Below are 16,811 nucleotides of genomic sequence, written 5' to 3' on the forward strand. Positions count from 1 at the left end.
TGAAATGTCTCATAAATGGCACAAAATGATTCAGGTAACTTGTATGATTCTGTCATAGTAGGTCTACACACACATATGTGAATATAATTTGATAATACATATAAGGATATATACAAATATTTATTTTGATATCCACTTTATATTTGATTTCAAATTCAGCCACTAGTAACTATATGGTAGTTAGTTAAACTTGATCAGTTTCAGATTTCTCATCTACCTCATTTAAAGATTATAGAGTATGGCATAATGTACATAAAACTCCTAGTAGAAGGTGTGGCATATAGGAGGCACTTGTAAAATGCAGTTATTCTATGAAAAAATTATGATATCCAATGTTTGATTATTTTTCAATGATAGATGGAAAAAGAAGATAGATAATCCAAGTAAATTAAACTTGGTTTAAAAATATATTTTAGAATCCACACTTGAAGACAGATCTGTCTGTTGCTCTAAAATCCCATTTTGGAAAAGAGGAAAGACCAGTATAAAGACCTGGCTACCAGAGCAGGAGGGATGGTCTTCTGGGTATGCAAGTGACTGGGCTTCAAGTTTATACATCACTATACTGCCGGTTTGAGCATTCTTTGGCATTGCCTTTCTTTGGGATTGGAATGAAAACTGACCTTTTCCAGTCCTGTGGCCACTGCTGAGTTTTCCAAATTTGCTGGCATATTGAGTGCAGCACTTTCACAGCATCATCTTTCAGGATTTGAAATAGATCAACTGGAATTCCATCATCTCACCTAGCTTTGTTTTTAGTGATGCTTTCTAAGGTCCACTTGACTTCACATTCCAGGATGTCTGGCTCTAGGTCAGTGATCGCACCATCGTAATTATCTGGGTCGTGAAGATCTTTTTTGTACAGTTCTTCTGTGTATTCTTGCCATATCTTCTTAATATCTTCTGCTTCTGTTAGGTCCATACCATTTCTGTCCTTTATCAAGCCCATCTTTGCATGAAATGTTCCTTTGGTATCTCTGATTTTCTTGAAGAGATCTCTAGTCTTTCCCATTCTGTTGTTTTCCTCTATTTCTTTGCATTGATTGCTGAAGAAGGCTTTCTTATCTCTTCTTGCTATTCTTTGGAACTCTGCATTCAGATGTTTATATCTTTCCTTTTCGCTTCTCTTCTTTTCACAGCTATTTGTACGGCCTCCCCATACATCCATTTTGCTTTTTTGCATTTCTTTTCCATGGGGATGGTCTTGATCCCTGTCTCCTGTACAATGTCACAAACCTCATTCCATAGTTCATCAGGCACTCTATCAGATCTAGTCCCTTAAATCTATTTCTCACTTCCACTGTATAATCATAAGGGATTTGATTTAGGTCATACCTGAATGGTCTAGTGGTTTTCCCTACTTTCTTCAATTTAAGTCTGAATTTGGCAATAAGGTGTTCATGGTTTGAGCCACAGTCAGCTCCTGGTCTTTTTTTTGTTGACTGTATAGAGCTTCTCCAATCCCAAAGAAAGGCAATGCCAAAGAATACTCAAACTACCGCACAATTGCACTCATCTCACACGCTAGTAAAGTAATGCTCAAAATTCTCCAAGCCAGGCTTCAGCAATATGTGAATCGTGAACTTCCTGATGTTCAAGTTGGTTTTAGAAAAGGCAGAGGAACCAGAGATCAAATTGCCAACATCCTCTGGATCATGCAAAAAGCGAGAGAGTTCCAGAAAAACATCTATTTCTGCTTTATTGACTATGCCAAAGCCTTTGACTGTGTGGATCACAATAAACTGTGGAAAATTCTGAAAGAGATGGGAATACCAGAACACCTGACCTGCCTCTTGAGAAATTTGTGTGCAGGTCAGGAAGCAACAGTTAGAACTGGACATGGAACAACAGACTGGTTCCAAATAGGAAAAGGAGTTCGTCAAGGCTATATATTGTCACCCTGTTTATTTAAGTTATATGCAGTGTACATCATGAGAAATGCTGGACTAGAAGAAACGCAAGCTGGAATCAAGATTTCCAGGAGAAATATCAATCACCTCAAATATGCAGATGACACCACCCTTATGGCAGAAAGTGAAGAGGAACTCAAAAGCCTCTTGATGAAAGTGAAAGTGGAGAGTTAAAAAGTTGGCTTAAAGCTCAACATTCAGAAAATGAAGATCATGGCATCCAGTCCCATCACTTCATGTGAAAGAGATGGGGAAACAGTGGAAACTGTGTCAGACTTTATTTTTCTGGGCTCCCAAATCACTGCAGATGGTGACTGCAGCCATGAAATTAAAAGATGCTTACTCCTTGGAAGGAAAGTTATGACCAACATAGATAGCATATTCAAAAGCAGAGACGTTACTTTGCCAACAAAGGTCCATCTAGTCAAGGCTATGGTTTTTCCTGTGGTCATGTATGGATGTGAGAGTTGGACTGTGAAGAAGGCTGAGCGCTGAAGAATTGATGCTTTTGAACTGTGGTGTTGGAGAAGACTCTTGACAGTCCCTTGGACTGCAAGGAGATCCAACCAGTCCATTCTGAAGGAGATCAGCCCTGGGGTTTCTTTGGAAGGAATGATGCTAAAGCTGAAACTCCAGTACTTTGGCCACCTCATGCGAAGAGTTGACTCATTGGAAAAGACTCTGATGCTGGGAGGGATTGGGGGCAAGAGGAGAAGGGGACGACAGAGGATGAGATGGCTGGATGGCATCACTGACTCGATGGACATGAATCTGAGTGAACTCCGGGAGTTGGTGATGGACAAGGAGTCCTGGCGTGCTGTGATTCATGGGGTTGCAAAGAGTTGGACACGACTGAGCGATTGATCTGATCTGATACTGCCGGTTAAATAAACTTCACATGTATTGCTCTTATGCAGCTAAGAAACACTTCTCTTCTGTCAATTGCAAAAATACAGAAGGAAAAAAAGTAATGGGATTTTCTGGAGGTAATGTGGCAAATTGGAAATAGTACAAACAGGAATTATCACAAAAGATATTTAAAAACAAAATGAATCTTAGAGGAGATCCTGAACTCAACACTAAATCAGAGTCAGCTTTGTAAGGGAAGCAAGAAAGACATCCAGTCCCTCAAGCTCAGCCTAAAGTTTAGTCACTGCTCCATAAGACACACTCAGAAAACAGAGACACATACACTCCCACACTCACATGGAGAGTTACCGTATATGAGTATATAGTCTACAGTATATACATATATACTCTACATACAAATATAGGTGTAGTTTGTGTGTAGATAGAAAGATGGATATCTTCTTTACACTTTCTCTGAAGCTGGAGAGGTAACTAAATGTAAAGGTTTCAAAGTATTTACTTCTTTGCATAAGTAAACTTAGAGAGTTAAGACATTAACCAGTGAGTTTCAAATGATGACGGAAAATTAAAAACTTAAATGCTTTTTGAAATATCAAGCAAAATCACATCATTATAATTGAGTTCAACAGTAAATCATGAAATCACAGGGAGCAGGAAGAAGGCCACTTTGAATCCCAGCTGCTGTGACTGGAGGGATGCTTGTTGGTGCGACACAGGAAATCATCAGAGGATAAAGAGCCTCTGAGTGAAAAGCCTGCAGCCCACTGGGAGTTATTCTTGTCTTGGGTAAAAAGGGGTAAGTTTCTAAATCCCAAACTTTACAGTGATTCTGTCATTATATCATTGCAATAAGGCAGGGAATGGTCAAAATGGAATAGAGCTGTGCCTCCTTAGGAAATTATACTTACACAAACCTACATATGACTAAGAACAAAATTAGCCCCAAATGAGGTTTGATTAATTATGGACTAAAACAGAGAACTTTAATATTAATACAGCAGCTCTGAACCAAAAAAAAAAAAGGGTACAGGTAATATAGTCCAGTGTGAAACACGAACTAAATAAAAATATAAGTGAATACAAGAAAATAAGTGGCGTTGGAGAAGACTCTTGAGAGTCCCTTGGACTGCAAGAGGATCAACCAGTCCATCTTAAAGGAGATCAGCCCTGGGTGTTCACTGGAAGGACTGATGCTGAAGCTGAAACTCCAGTACTTTGGCCACCTGATGAGAAGAGCTGACTCATTTGAAAAGACCCTGATGCTGGGAAAGATTGAGGGCAGGAGGAGAAGGGGACGTCAGAGGATGAGATGGTTGGATGGCATCACCAACTCGATGGACATGGGTTTGGGTGAACTCCGGGAGTTGGTGATGGACAGGGAGGCCTGGCGTGCTGCAGTTCATGGGGTCCCAAAGAGTTGGACACAACTGAGTGACTGAACTGAACTGAACTGACAAGAATAAGAGAAGAATCACAGCAATGGTGAAGAATAAGCCATGAAAAAGAAGAAACAAGTTCAGAACCAGGATAAAAACCATAACTATACAACTTCTTGATAATAACTTCACTAATTCTGATATATACCAACATAAGACTGACAACTACAGAACTACACATCTACTAAACCTGTGTGTGTCACAGAATCCACTTGTGTGCATACGCTTAAGTGACATGCCTAGCAAAGCTAGTATTGTTTATTCCATATAACGGGCAAAATTACTTTCAACTAATAATTTTGTTGTCTGTTTAAAGTCTTAAGTAAAGATGACCTTTTGGTTTGGTTACAGAACCTTACCAACATTCCCAGCCATTATAGAGCTAATAATCTGACACTTATAAAACTAGTCTGAAGAATTTCTCCTATGTACTTAATTATGTGAATGGGTATTATCGAGTTGAATTATCTTTCACCCTTGAAAAGTAGAAACTAGTGTTTACCAAGGACAATTTAAATCCATTCTATACAAAAATGCATTTTTCAATGGTGTATAAGGTCCCAGACTTATCATTTAATTCTACAGATACTTTTTTCTTTTTTAATAACTACGTGACTTGATGGGAAACAGCAATTTTAGTCACTCACTTTTGGGCCAGTTCAGTTGCTCAGTCATGTCCAACTCTTTGCAACCCCATGGACTGCAGCACTCCAGGCCTTCCTATCCATCACCAACTCCCACAGCTTACTCAAACGCATGTTTAATGAGTCAATGATGCCATCCAACCATCTCATCCTCTGTCATCCCCTTCTCCTCCCACTTTCCATCATTCCCAGCATCAGGGTCTTTTCAAATGAGTTAGTTCTTCGCGTCAGGTGTCCAAAGTATTGGAGTTTCAGCTTCAGCATCAGTCCTTCCAATGAACACCCAGGACTGATTTCCTTTAGGATGGACTGGTTTGATGTCCTTGCAGACCAAGAGACTCTCAAGAGTCTTCAACACCACAGTTCAAAAGCACCAATTCTTCAGTGCTCAGCTTTCTTTATAGTCCAACTTTCACCTCCATACATGACTACTGGAAAACCAAAGCTTTGACTAGATGGACCTTTGTTGGCAAAGTAATATTTCTGCTTTTTAATATGCTGTATAGATTGGTCATAACTTTTCTTCCAAGGAGCAAGTGTCTTTTAATTTCATAGCTGCAGTCACCATCTGCAGTGCTTTTGGAGCCCCCCAAAAATAAAATGTCACTATTTCCATTGTTTCCCCATCTACTTGCCATTAAGTGATGGGACCAGATGCCATGATCTTAGTTTTCTGAATGTTGAGTTTTAAGCGAACATTTTCACTCTCCCATTTCACCTTCATCAAGTGGCTCTTTAGTTCTTCTTCGCTTTTTGTCATAAGGGCATCATCGGCATATCTGAGGTTATTAATATTTCTCCTGGCAATCTTGATTCCATCGTGTGCTTCACCCAGTTCAGCAGTTTTTTGATGTACTCTGCATATAAGTCAATGGCAGCCCACTCCGGTGTTCTTGCCTGGAGAATCCCAGGGACTGCAGAGCCTGGTGGGCTGCCGTCTATGGGGTCGCACAGAGTCAGACACGACTGAAGCGACTTAGCAGCAGCATATAAGTTAATTAAGCAGGGTGACAACATACAGCCTTGACATATTCCTTTTCCAATTTGAAACCAGTCTGTTGTTCCATGTCCAATTCTAACTGTTGCTTCTTGACCTGCATACAGATTTCTCAGGAGGCAGGTTAGGTGGTCTGGTATTTCCATCTCTTGAAGAATTTTCCACAGTTTGTTGTGATCCACACAGTCAAAGGTTTTGGAATAGTCAATAAAGCATAAGTAGATATTTTTATGGAACTCTCTGGCTTTTTTGATGATCCAACGGATGTTGGCAATTTGTTCTTTGGTTTTTCTGCCTTTTCTAAACCCAGCTTGAACATTTGGAAGTTCACGGTTCACGTACTGTTGAAGCCTGGCTTGGAGAATTTTGAGCATTACTTTGCTAGCCTGTGAGATGAGTGCAATTGTGCAAATACACAATAAATCTGTGATAGCTTCATTTAATGATTTATTCTCACTTTATCTGGTTTTATTTTTAAATTATCAATTACTTGTATTCTTACAAATAAATCCCTATTTTTCCCATTTGGATGTATCATTTTTATAGTGCTATTTTTCATTTAGTCTCAAAATGGCATGATATGGAGACTATCCTTACTCTTTGATACAAAAGGGATATTTATACACATATTTGAACACATATAAATATACTCATTATGATAAGGTCAGGGTGACATTAATAGTCTCTGGAGCTCATAAATGAGGAGGGATACCAGCTCTCCACCCTGACCCCCACCCCCACCATTAAGGAGCAAAAGGACAAACTCCAAGGTTACGTGAATTCAGAGAATAGCCCAAGGAGCAACACCAAACACAGAGGTATACAAGATAGACTATCAAATGGCATTCTTGTGCACTATTTAAAATATACCACCTGAGTTATTTTCTCTTTGACAAATGAGAATTATTTTTTCCAGATTATAATTGCCTGGTGTCTATTACTTCCTGCCCCCTTACTGTGTTCTGAGAACCAAATGGCACTCCTACTAGAGTCCAATTGTTGCACCCCTGAGTGTGCCTTTCTAAGACAGAGGACAGTCGCTATGTACTCTCCCTCTCCTCCAGATATAAAATGCAACCATACTTTATTTTTGCTGTTATTTATATTTTCCTTATGTAACAGTCCACTTTCCTAAAAGTTTATTAGATACAGAAACTGAGAGGTAGAAAGATTAAGAAAAAAATTTTTTTTTGCCTGTGGTCATGCAGTACAGCAGCAGGTGAATGAAAAGAAAGCCCAAGTTCACCAAGAGTTTTCAACTACATCATCCTTCTCTGAATGAGAATTTTTAAAAATAATAATAAAAGCACATATCTCTCTTTTCTTAAGGGCAATGAATTCATCTCAGTGGCTGTACATTTGTAAAGAACATGATGTTTTAAGTCATTCTGGACTCACAGTTCACTGCTTCTAAGTAGTAGACAGTCTAAAAAAGCTTTGATAAGTCTTTGACTTTAACTCCAAAAGGATCCCCTACGTAAGTTCAAAGCTTCCCAAGGCTGCCTGGAATTGGGGAGGGCTCAGTATCCTACAGGAACTTATGAGATAACTGTCTTATCTTCTGATGAGCAGGTTAGGTGGCTTCACATTGAACAGACACAAATCTAGGAATCTGGTGGACACAAATACCTGAGCAAGTTTCAGGGTATTATCCAGTAAAATTTATTTCACAGATTTACAAGCTTTGGGAAGGGAGAGTTACCAAAGGTTAAAGGATGGACACATTTTTCTAGTTGGAGTAAACTTTGGAGAAACTGCTTAGGCTTAATACTAGACAAGTGCTGGAAAAGACTCTTGAGAGTCCCCTGGACTGCAAAGAGATTAATTCAGTCAATCCTAAAGGAAATCAACCGTGAATATTCACTGGAAGGACTGATGCTGAAGCTGAAGCTCCAATACTTTGGCCACCTGATGCAAAAAGCCAACTCATTGGAAAAGACCTGACTCATTGGAAAAGACCCTGAAGCTGGGAAAGATTGAAGGCAAAAGGAGAAGAAGGCGGTAGAGGATGAGATGATTAGGTAGCAATACCAATGCAACAGACATGAATTTGAGCAAACTCCGAGAGACAGTGGAGGACAGAGGAGCCTGGCATGCCAGGAGGAAAACCCCACATACAGTCTATGCAGTCACAAAGAGTCGGAAACGATTTAACTACTGAGCAACAACAAAAAATTGCAGGGTTATTTTTCTCTCTGCCCCCCGTTCCTACAGCTGGAATCCATGTTGTAGCACTGCCCTTTCCTTCCTTTTTACCTATGTACCACCAACCTACTTGAAAGATTCAAATCATGATGTACCAGCTTTTTCAAGTTTCCTCCAACCATGGCAGCTATCAGTGCTTTCTCCTATCCTGGCACAAATGTTTGTGTATTTCTCAGTCTTGATTGTTTTTCCACTTGGCTTTATCTCCTCAATTAACTTGCAAACTCAGAGTTCATGGGGGCCTCCAACTCTTCAGTAATAAGTGGACCTGAGGTTTGGCCTGGATTCAATTCACAGCTCTGTAGAAATAACAGAGAGAATGTCCCAGTGTTTAATCTATGTCTATCTCTCCTTATGTGCAATCAATTAGCAGGTAGCATAATCTGGTCCACTAGGCCCTATTTAAGAATTCTTCATTTTTCCCATTCAGGAAAACAGAAAAATCTCCCTGAAGACCCCTTTATGTCAAATGGTAGCCATTTTTTTCTTCCTCTGTTTGACATGCATGAATAAAGTTCTATTTAATTAAAAAAAAAATTTTTTTTGCTGTTTTTGCTGCCACTTAAAGGGCAGATACACTTTTCCGATACTGTTTTCAGGCTAGCATCTGATTTCCTGCTCACCTCTTTGAGATGTCCGTGCCCTTTATACTGTCCTTTAGTACTGTGGGAGGCCTAGCTATGAACCAACCCTTCCTCTCTCAGATATATATATATATGTATTTCCCTTTCCACAGAGTCACTCCATTATTTTTTTATCCCTCCCACTCTCATTACAACAAAACAGGACAAGAAATATGCTGCTTGCAGCGATGGTAGCATGTCACATATCTGACCCCATCTGCTAACCACATAATAGTCCTTGGTACAGTTTTGTCGGGGAACAATAAGAAACTGATGTCTCCTATCGTTATGCAAAGTCATAGAGGTAACTTACTAAAAGAAAGAATAAGTTACATCATAATTTCCAATACCTTTACTCCTACCATAATATGTCTTTAACTGATAAATTTATGGTAAATGTGTAACAGCCAAAGAAAAAAAAATGTTCCTAATATTTGAAATCCTTTTCTGTGAACTCCTGGGGAAATGTATGATCTGGATTATGAAATGGAAATCATCTTTCTTCTTGAATTAATCAATTACATCAACAGGGAAGAAAATAAAATGTTTTAAAACAAAGATTAGAAATGGTATCTTGGAAATAGTATCTTGGAAGAGTAGTAAGAAACCAATATAAAAAAGCTTAACTGGGATCAGTTCAAGGTGGTATAGTTAAGAACAAAAATGGAATTGTACTGGCATAAAATGGGAAATAACTAAGTGCATACCCCAATAAAGAAGATGAGGAATTTTAGCAAGATGGCAAAAAGTATCATTCCAGTGAGTGAGTCTGGACTGTGGAAAAAGAGTTGTGAAATTTCTTTCTGTAAAGAAAAGTCACAAAGAACATAGGACCACTGTCTGACGAGCATAATACAAAGCTATTGTGTCATAAATTAGTGAGATGATTTAATGACATCATAAAGTCTCTTCTTACTTGCAACTTTTATGATTTTACAGAACCAAAAGTTTATTAATTGGATTTGAAAATAAAAATAGGATACAGTGCTCTATGAATGAAATCATTTATTCAGTCTGCTCGAAGTAATATATTTACATTGACAGTCACTGAAGCAAGGAAATGAAATTTCATTTTGAGGGACTATTCAGTTAACGGCAATTACAGTGAAGCTAAAAACGTTCACCCTATTCATACTTGAAATGCATTCAGTATAATACTTTGCTTGTCCTTCCAAAAAGCCAAAAGGGAAAGTAAGATCTTCCCCAATTCAACTGGGAGCTGATAGCACATTCCTTTAGTTCACTGCAGCTGCCAAGAGCTCAGTTCCAGGACTAGGAGGGTATAACCGGCTCTTTGCCTTAGATTTTGTTGATTGCAAGGCTTGAGCCTATCTCTTCCAAGACTCTTCCCAAAGCATGAGAACCAGGCCTGAGAACATGAATGATGAATTATCTGTATAGATGGAAAGCAACCCAAGATCATGGTTCCTAACACTATCTTTTTTTTTTTTTTAATTTTATTTTATTTTTAAACTTTACATAACTGTATTAGTTTTGCCAAATATCAAAATGAATCCGCCACAGGTATACATGTGTTAAGACATAAACTGAACCCATAGGCTAATGCAATTAGCTGCATCCACATGAGTCTTACCCTAGTCACATTAAAACAGTACATTTTAAGAATACAGAGCACATTTTTTCCTGAAGAATTTGTTCATACCCCATTTCTCAAAATCAGTTCAAGGTAGTTTGCCTTACAAAACAAAAACGAAAAGAATTTTACAATATCAGTAAGAAGAGTTGGTATCAGAGGCAATAAAATTAAGCAAAGATGATGAAGAAAAATGCATTCCTTGAATTTCTTTTATGACATCTATTTACCAGCATTGCTTCACCCCTAAATTTTTAACCTCTGATTCCTAATTGTCAGGACCCTGGCATCCTCACTGATTTGTTCACTAGAAAATGATTTCTTAGGCTTGATGTGCAACCTGGTCAATCTAAAATACTTAATAAATCACTTAGAGGCTTCCTGGAGACAAACAGGACATGAGTAATTAATACTGTATAAAATAATCTGCTCATCTGGCATGTGAATTTTCAGTAACATAACAGTAAGGACAACTTTGAATGGACAAAAATCATCTCGAGATACAAAGGACAGCCTACTTTTTCTTGTGATGGTGACCAAAGTGGTGATGATTAAGGATGTGCTGTGTGTGTGTGTGTGTGTGTGTGTGTTCTCAGGTGTACATAGGGATAGTGGAGTGAGAAGTGGGAAGAGAAAAGGTTAAAGCTAACTGTATACGAAAGAGCTTCAGAGTTACTTTTTAAACAACATTCAGTAAAGTCCATCCTCCCTCCTCCCATAGACTGACACCCTAAATATGTGTTTGGTCAAAAAGCAGTACCTGATCACAAGGTTTCTCCAAACTCAAACGGGCTAAAAATCACAATTCATTGCACCTTGGGATAATCTTGCCATGAGGATGGCAATATTCTGGGACCAGATGTAATGGTCAACTGACCTTCCAAAGCACTTTTATCCCTTTGGGTCAAGCTGTACATAATAGATTCAACCCACTGACAGTGTGAAATATCTTCCAGATCCTTCTTCTCTACCTTATCCTTTGGTTCTGAATTCCACCAATCTTTTCTGTCAGCTACTGCCTGAGGTGTCATTCTTAAAATTTGTAAGAATAATTGATATTACTTGAATTGAGAGCATATAGCTTGCTAATTTGTCATATATGTGTTGATAAATTTATTCTATTTACTGTTTCTAGCACATCCTGCAAGCTATTTATGGGCAGTACATTAACTATATTAAGACACCAAGTCATCAGTCGATTTGGCTCCCCTTAAAAACTATTCAAAGTCATTTACTTGGTTTTTCAATTGCAGTGGGGATTTGTCCTGCACTAATACAGTTATAAGGCTTCTCTGGTGGCTAAGTAAAGAATCTGTGGAGATGAGGGCTTGATCTCTGCGTCAGGAAGATCCCCTGGAGAGGGAAATGGCAACCCATTCCAGTATTCTTGCCTGTGAAATCCCATGTACAGAGGAGCCCGATGGGCAACAGTCCATGGGGTTGCAAACAGTCAGACATGACTGCGTGTGACTAAACAACAACAGTGATTACAAAGCAGTTATAATTTTTTATTAACCTCCTTGGAAATTCTGAGTATAATAGGTCACAGGTAAAAAATATAGTATTTTTTTTCCTTCTTAAAGAAGACAATTGTGAAGTTTACAAGAGATATGACTCTCAAAATTATGTAATCATCAACAGGTTCTCTAAAAAACAAGTAAAACATCCACAGAATAATTTACAAAGAAAGCTTTAAAAACTAGGAAAATGCTTTGGATCACTCTGCTCTAAGTATTGCACTAGTATACACTTAACTGGGGTCTGCATTTCGACCCTGAATGCTATGTTTACTAGTTTTCCTAAGCTTAACGCAATGGGTTTAGTGCAACAAAATTCACAATGTCAAAAACGGGTACCAGTTCACAGTTCTTTAATGACTTTTTAGTTTCAGTGATGTTTAATATAGTAAAAAGAATATTAAAATAAAACTTTACAATTCCAAGATTATTTTACTAAAAAGGTTTGACTACAAATAACTTTTTTAAATTCAAGATGGGACAATATATAATTAAGGAAACTGATTCTGAAGACTGCACAAATATAGATATCTACAGAGAAAAATATCATTTCGAAAACTGCTTTTTAATAACATCAGAATCATTGGTGAATGGTAGACAGGCAGATATAAATCAAAGGATAATCTTCCTTACCCATATGCCACATATCCACAAATCTCAGCTACTATGAATTGAGTCTGCTAAGCAATATTCCCAGATAAATGACGATAAGTTCCTAGTTCCATAGCAGAAACTTCTATACTTAAGTAGTTCACAAAGGACCAAACAGATCAAGCACAACAGGAAGACAATTAGAGTTAACTCGAGACAATATAAACTATGCATTAAAACAAATATTCCCAATTACTTTAAAAAAATCTGAATTTCATGCTCAGAATTTTCCAGGCGAGCAGTAGAAGAGTGAGGGACTGACCAGCTATTTCAAAGAAGAAAAGTCACAGTGATATATTTTTAAATCTTGTAATTAATTTTAGACCGCAATGAAATGATTTTGCCTAAACTACCTATAAAATAATTTTATTTCCTCTTGAATCTAGCTACTGGAAGACAAAATTAAGAAGTAATCCTTTGTGTGTACCATGGATGGTTTTAGATCTGCAAATACAGGTAAATAAAGGTATACAGGGGCATAGACTTTTATGCTAGCAAAGTTCCTACCGAGTCTTTGATGTGTCTATTTATAATTGTCCTGCTTTTTTAAATTAAATTATTTTCAAGACTCCTTATGTAAAATGTTCAAAACATACTTTTTGTAATCTTACACTAACTCTTATTATCTATGTCTATTTTACAGCTGATCAATGTTTTAAGCCTAAATAAAAATAAAATCTTCTCTTCCCCATAAATGCTTCCACAAATGAAAATAAAGCTACTTCAGGTTAAGAAAGGTCATGGTTTACAAAGTCAAAGCAATGGAATTTGCAGTTTTATCAGTGGTTCTCAGACTTTAGCTTATATCATAATCATCACCTGAGGTGAAAAACCCAGAATGTGGGTCCCACACTCTGAATTTCTGATTTAGAAAGCCTGGGAGGGGTCCGAGAATTTGCATTCCTAACAAGTTCCCAGGGGACACTGATGCTGAAGGTTAGGGGTACCCACTTTGAGAATCTAACTTCTGTGACACAAAAGACAGATTTGAAAAATAATAGATAAATATAGTTTTCACCCATCTAATAGCTATGACATTTATAACGACTAGAGATGCTGCCTAATTTTCACACAAAGCCAATTCTATTCCTAGCTAAGTGACTAATAACCACACCAACAGTAAAAAAAAAAAAAAAAAAAGAAGAAGAAGAAGACCACTATCTTCATAACTAAGATCAGCTCAGTAGCAGAAATGCTTCCCCCCTTAATGTCAATCAGCTTGAGCACAGGCTCATTTTGATGCAATTGTTCTAGGTCCTAGATCTTATGCTTTGCCACTACCCAATATGAAACTTGCCAGGGCAAATAATCTAAATGGCAAAAAGTGACAGAAAAATGGAACACTGCCTCTCTAATCCAGACAGTTCCAAAACATCCCTTACCCCCCACCCAACTGTCTCACTTCTCATTATCTCCTACACACACACACACATTAAAAAAAAAAAAAGACCCCTCTGTTTATTTGGGTTAATATGAACCAATGGGAGAGAAATAAAGACTTGGATAAGCAGAATTCAGACTCTCTCAGACTAGGGAACAGCTTCCTGAGAAGGTTCTATCGTTTATCTGCAACATTGGTCCGCCCTTACAATCCCAGCCACTCTCAGATGCCAGACATCAGTGTCCAGCAAAAGTCAAAAGAGCTCTAAATGAATTCCTGCTAGTCAAGGCCCCACCTCCTGCCATCAGCCAAGCGGGTAAGATCTCCGGAGAGTCTCGGCAACTCTCTCCTACATGCAACACCACCACCAGCAAGAGCAGCGCTACCACCACCACCAAGAAAGCTCTCAATTTCATTCTGGAAAGAGGGAGTGCGGAGAGAGGAGATAATCAGATGCTTAGAGCTGGGAGAGAGTGAGGATCTCCTGACTAGAGCCAAGGAGGGAGGCAGGAAGACAGGCAAGGGGAGTGGCCGCAGAAGCTCAGCACAGACCAGTGCTCTCCGCTCCAGACCCTCTCCATCCACCCCCAGCACGGCTTAGCCCTGGACCAGACACAGGGGAGTCAAAGCTCGGTCGGATTTCGCGCCTCGGTTCGCAAGCAGCTGCCCACTGCGCACTCTAGGCTCCCAGAGTTCGAGGACTCAAGGTCCCCTGGCATCTGCGCCCACTCCGAAGTCACTTCTAAGGTCCGCGCTGCCACAGACACTCATGCCCTTTACCCCCGGGCAGCTTCTGTGGTGCTGGGGCCTCGGCCCCTAGGGAAATGGAAATCACAAGCCGGGGGTCGGGTTGGGGGCGGGGAGGTGTGTTGATGTGCAAATTTCATTTTTTCTGGATGTCGGCCTTAGCCTAGATGCTTTGGGGGAGTCTCGGCCTACTGTCCCCTCAAGGGCTGTTCTCCTAACCTTTCCACCATACCTCGAGAATACAAAAGTTATTTTTCCTTTGTGTCACCGCCTGCTTGTCCCAGGAGAAGACGTACATTTCAGTTCAGCCAAAGCCTGAGGGGGTGTGTGTGTGTGTATATCTTTCAATCCCGAAAGCAAGGATGCCAACTGCTGACAGGCAAAGGAACCTGGATTTGCTCTTGAGGACTTAAAAACATCCGAGTTAACAAGCCTGCCCTTCTCTCGATCCTAGCCCGACCAGCCCTGGGTTTTCCAGAGAACTGAGATTGTGTTCCAGTTGCAATGAGCTTGCGTCCTGCCCCGGAGCCGAGACGCGCGGACTTGGCTGTCCGTTCATTCATGCATTTGCTCATCCATTCACATAAACATGTTCCTTAATTGCGTCTGGCACCGAGAATCTTGACTTCTATTTTCCCCTCCCAAGTCAGTGCTCATGGCAACGGCTGGTGCAGGATGTAACTCGACTGTCAACCCACTTCCTGAGCCGGAAAATCAAGTCAAAGAGGCATTCCACTCCCCCCTCTCCCCTCAAAGAAGGAAAAGGTGGGAAGGAGAAAGCTGGGGGAGGGGGATGGAGGGCAGAGAGCAATGGGAAGCTCACTAGGGTCACATTCCAAGCTTCCCTTCGGGGGAAACGGCGACATCGACGCCAAAGCCTGCAAGGAGCCCAATCATCATTAAACCCAAGACCGCTAGAGCTCCGGTCCCCAGAGGGGATAAATCAAGTGCAAAGTCACTCATTCGCACGAGTGCGGGGCTGCCGGCTCGACCCAACACTGAACCCGAACCGAGGCGCTGGGAGAGCGGCTCGCAGCCCAATCCGCAGCGCGCTCGCTGCCTCCTTATCGCTCCCAATAACGTGATGAAGTGTAAATCAAAAGCCACGCCGGGAGGGGCCCCGGAACGGCGCGAGTCGTGCATTTTCGCTCACCAGCCTATCTTACCTAAGAATCACAAGGTCACGACAGCGTCGCGATTCCACTCACCGTACACTCCTTGGCCAGAGATTCCCTCCAGGAGGACTGTCAGCAGCCACACGAGACCGTACACTAAATCCATCTTCACGTGAACATGAACATATCCAGCCCGGGGGGGACGCAGCGGGATCTTCTGGAGGCCGGCGGCCAGCCGGGCGCGCTCCGCTCGCGCCTCAGCCGAGACGAGGTGCCCGGGAATCGCTCGCGGAAGAGAGAAGCGCTGTGCGTCCGTCCTTTCCTGGCGGCGGCCGAAAGCGGAACGCAGGAGCCCCGCACACCCCACACTCATGCACGCACACACACACACACAGACACACACACACTCACACAACACAATACCCTGACACAGACTTCCACGCACGCCTCACTCACACCGGGCGCCTGGGAAAATCGCAGACGCCGGGGAGGAGCAGGGGGGCGTGCTGGGAAGCGGAGCCGCGAGGCGAAGGGTTCTTCAGGGGAGCCGGCTCGAGTCTCCGCAGCGGCGGCGGCGGCGGCGCGCTGGGCCAGCGGCGGGTGCGGGCGAGGGGCCGGGTGTGCCGAGCGGTGCGAGCCTGGCGCGGGCAGCCAGGGAGCAGGAAGTGGCCTCTGACTCGGGGCACCGAGCAGGGGCTTCCTCGCTTGGGTTCGCCTTTACAAAGTAACTCGCGAAGGTTCCCGGAGGAGCGTCAAGCGGCGGCAGCGGCCCGCCGGTCCGCAGTCCGGAGCCCCCAGCCCTGCTGTCTTGCCTTCCCCCATTCCATCAGTTGCCATTGCAACGCCAATCCTGTTACACGATACAGGCTCGCATCGCCGAGCAGGGAGAGGAGGAAGAGAAGGAGGAGGAAGAGGAGGAGTGGGACTAGGGGTTCGGGGGTGGGGAGAAAGGGAAGGGAGGAGGGGGAAGAAGGAGGAGAGGGACCGGCAGGGCGCAGAGTGTGCGTCTGGAGCTCTCTCGGGCACCAGCCTCAGCTGCCGCCGCTGCCACCGCCGCCACTGTTCTCCAAAATAGCCTTGAGCGCCCAGCCAGCGAAGAGGGGTCTCAGGCCCGCCGCACC

The 16,811-nt window shown here is 41.6% G+C and overlaps 1 protein-coding gene and 1 long non-coding RNA gene across 2 annotated transcripts in view; one reads left to right on the forward strand and one right to left on the reverse strand.

Annotated features, from left to right (window-relative positions):
* Nucleotides 1-13,460, forward strand: part of LOC129621291 (uncharacterized) — a 41,571-nt gene extending 28,111 nt beyond the window's left edge. The window contains exon 4 of the long non-coding RNA XR_008699184.1: nucleotides 12,834-13,460. This is a non-coding gene — a long non-coding RNA (uncharacterized LOC129621291). The remainder of the gene's footprint in view (nucleotides 1-12,833) is intronic.
* MDGA2 (MAM domain containing glycosylphosphatidylinositol anchor 2) overlaps nucleotides 1-16,063 on the reverse strand; it is a 919,168-nt gene extending 903,105 nt beyond the window's left edge. Inside the window, exon 1 of the mRNA XM_055537535.1 lies at nucleotides 15,784-16,063. Within this exon, the coding sequence (XP_055393510.1) occupies nucleotides 15,784-16,063 (280 nt within the window). The remainder of the gene's footprint in view (nucleotides 1-15,783) is intronic.
* Nucleotides 16,064-16,811: the final 748 nt, after the last annotated feature.

This window comes from Bubalus kerabau, chromosome 10 (genome assembly GCF_029407905.1).
Source record: "Bubalus kerabau isolate K-KA32 ecotype Philippines breed swamp buffalo chromosome 10, PCC_UOA_SB_1v2, whole genome shotgun sequence".
NCBI lineage: Eukaryota > Metazoa > Chordata > Mammalia > Artiodactyla > Bovidae > Bubalus > Bubalus kerabau.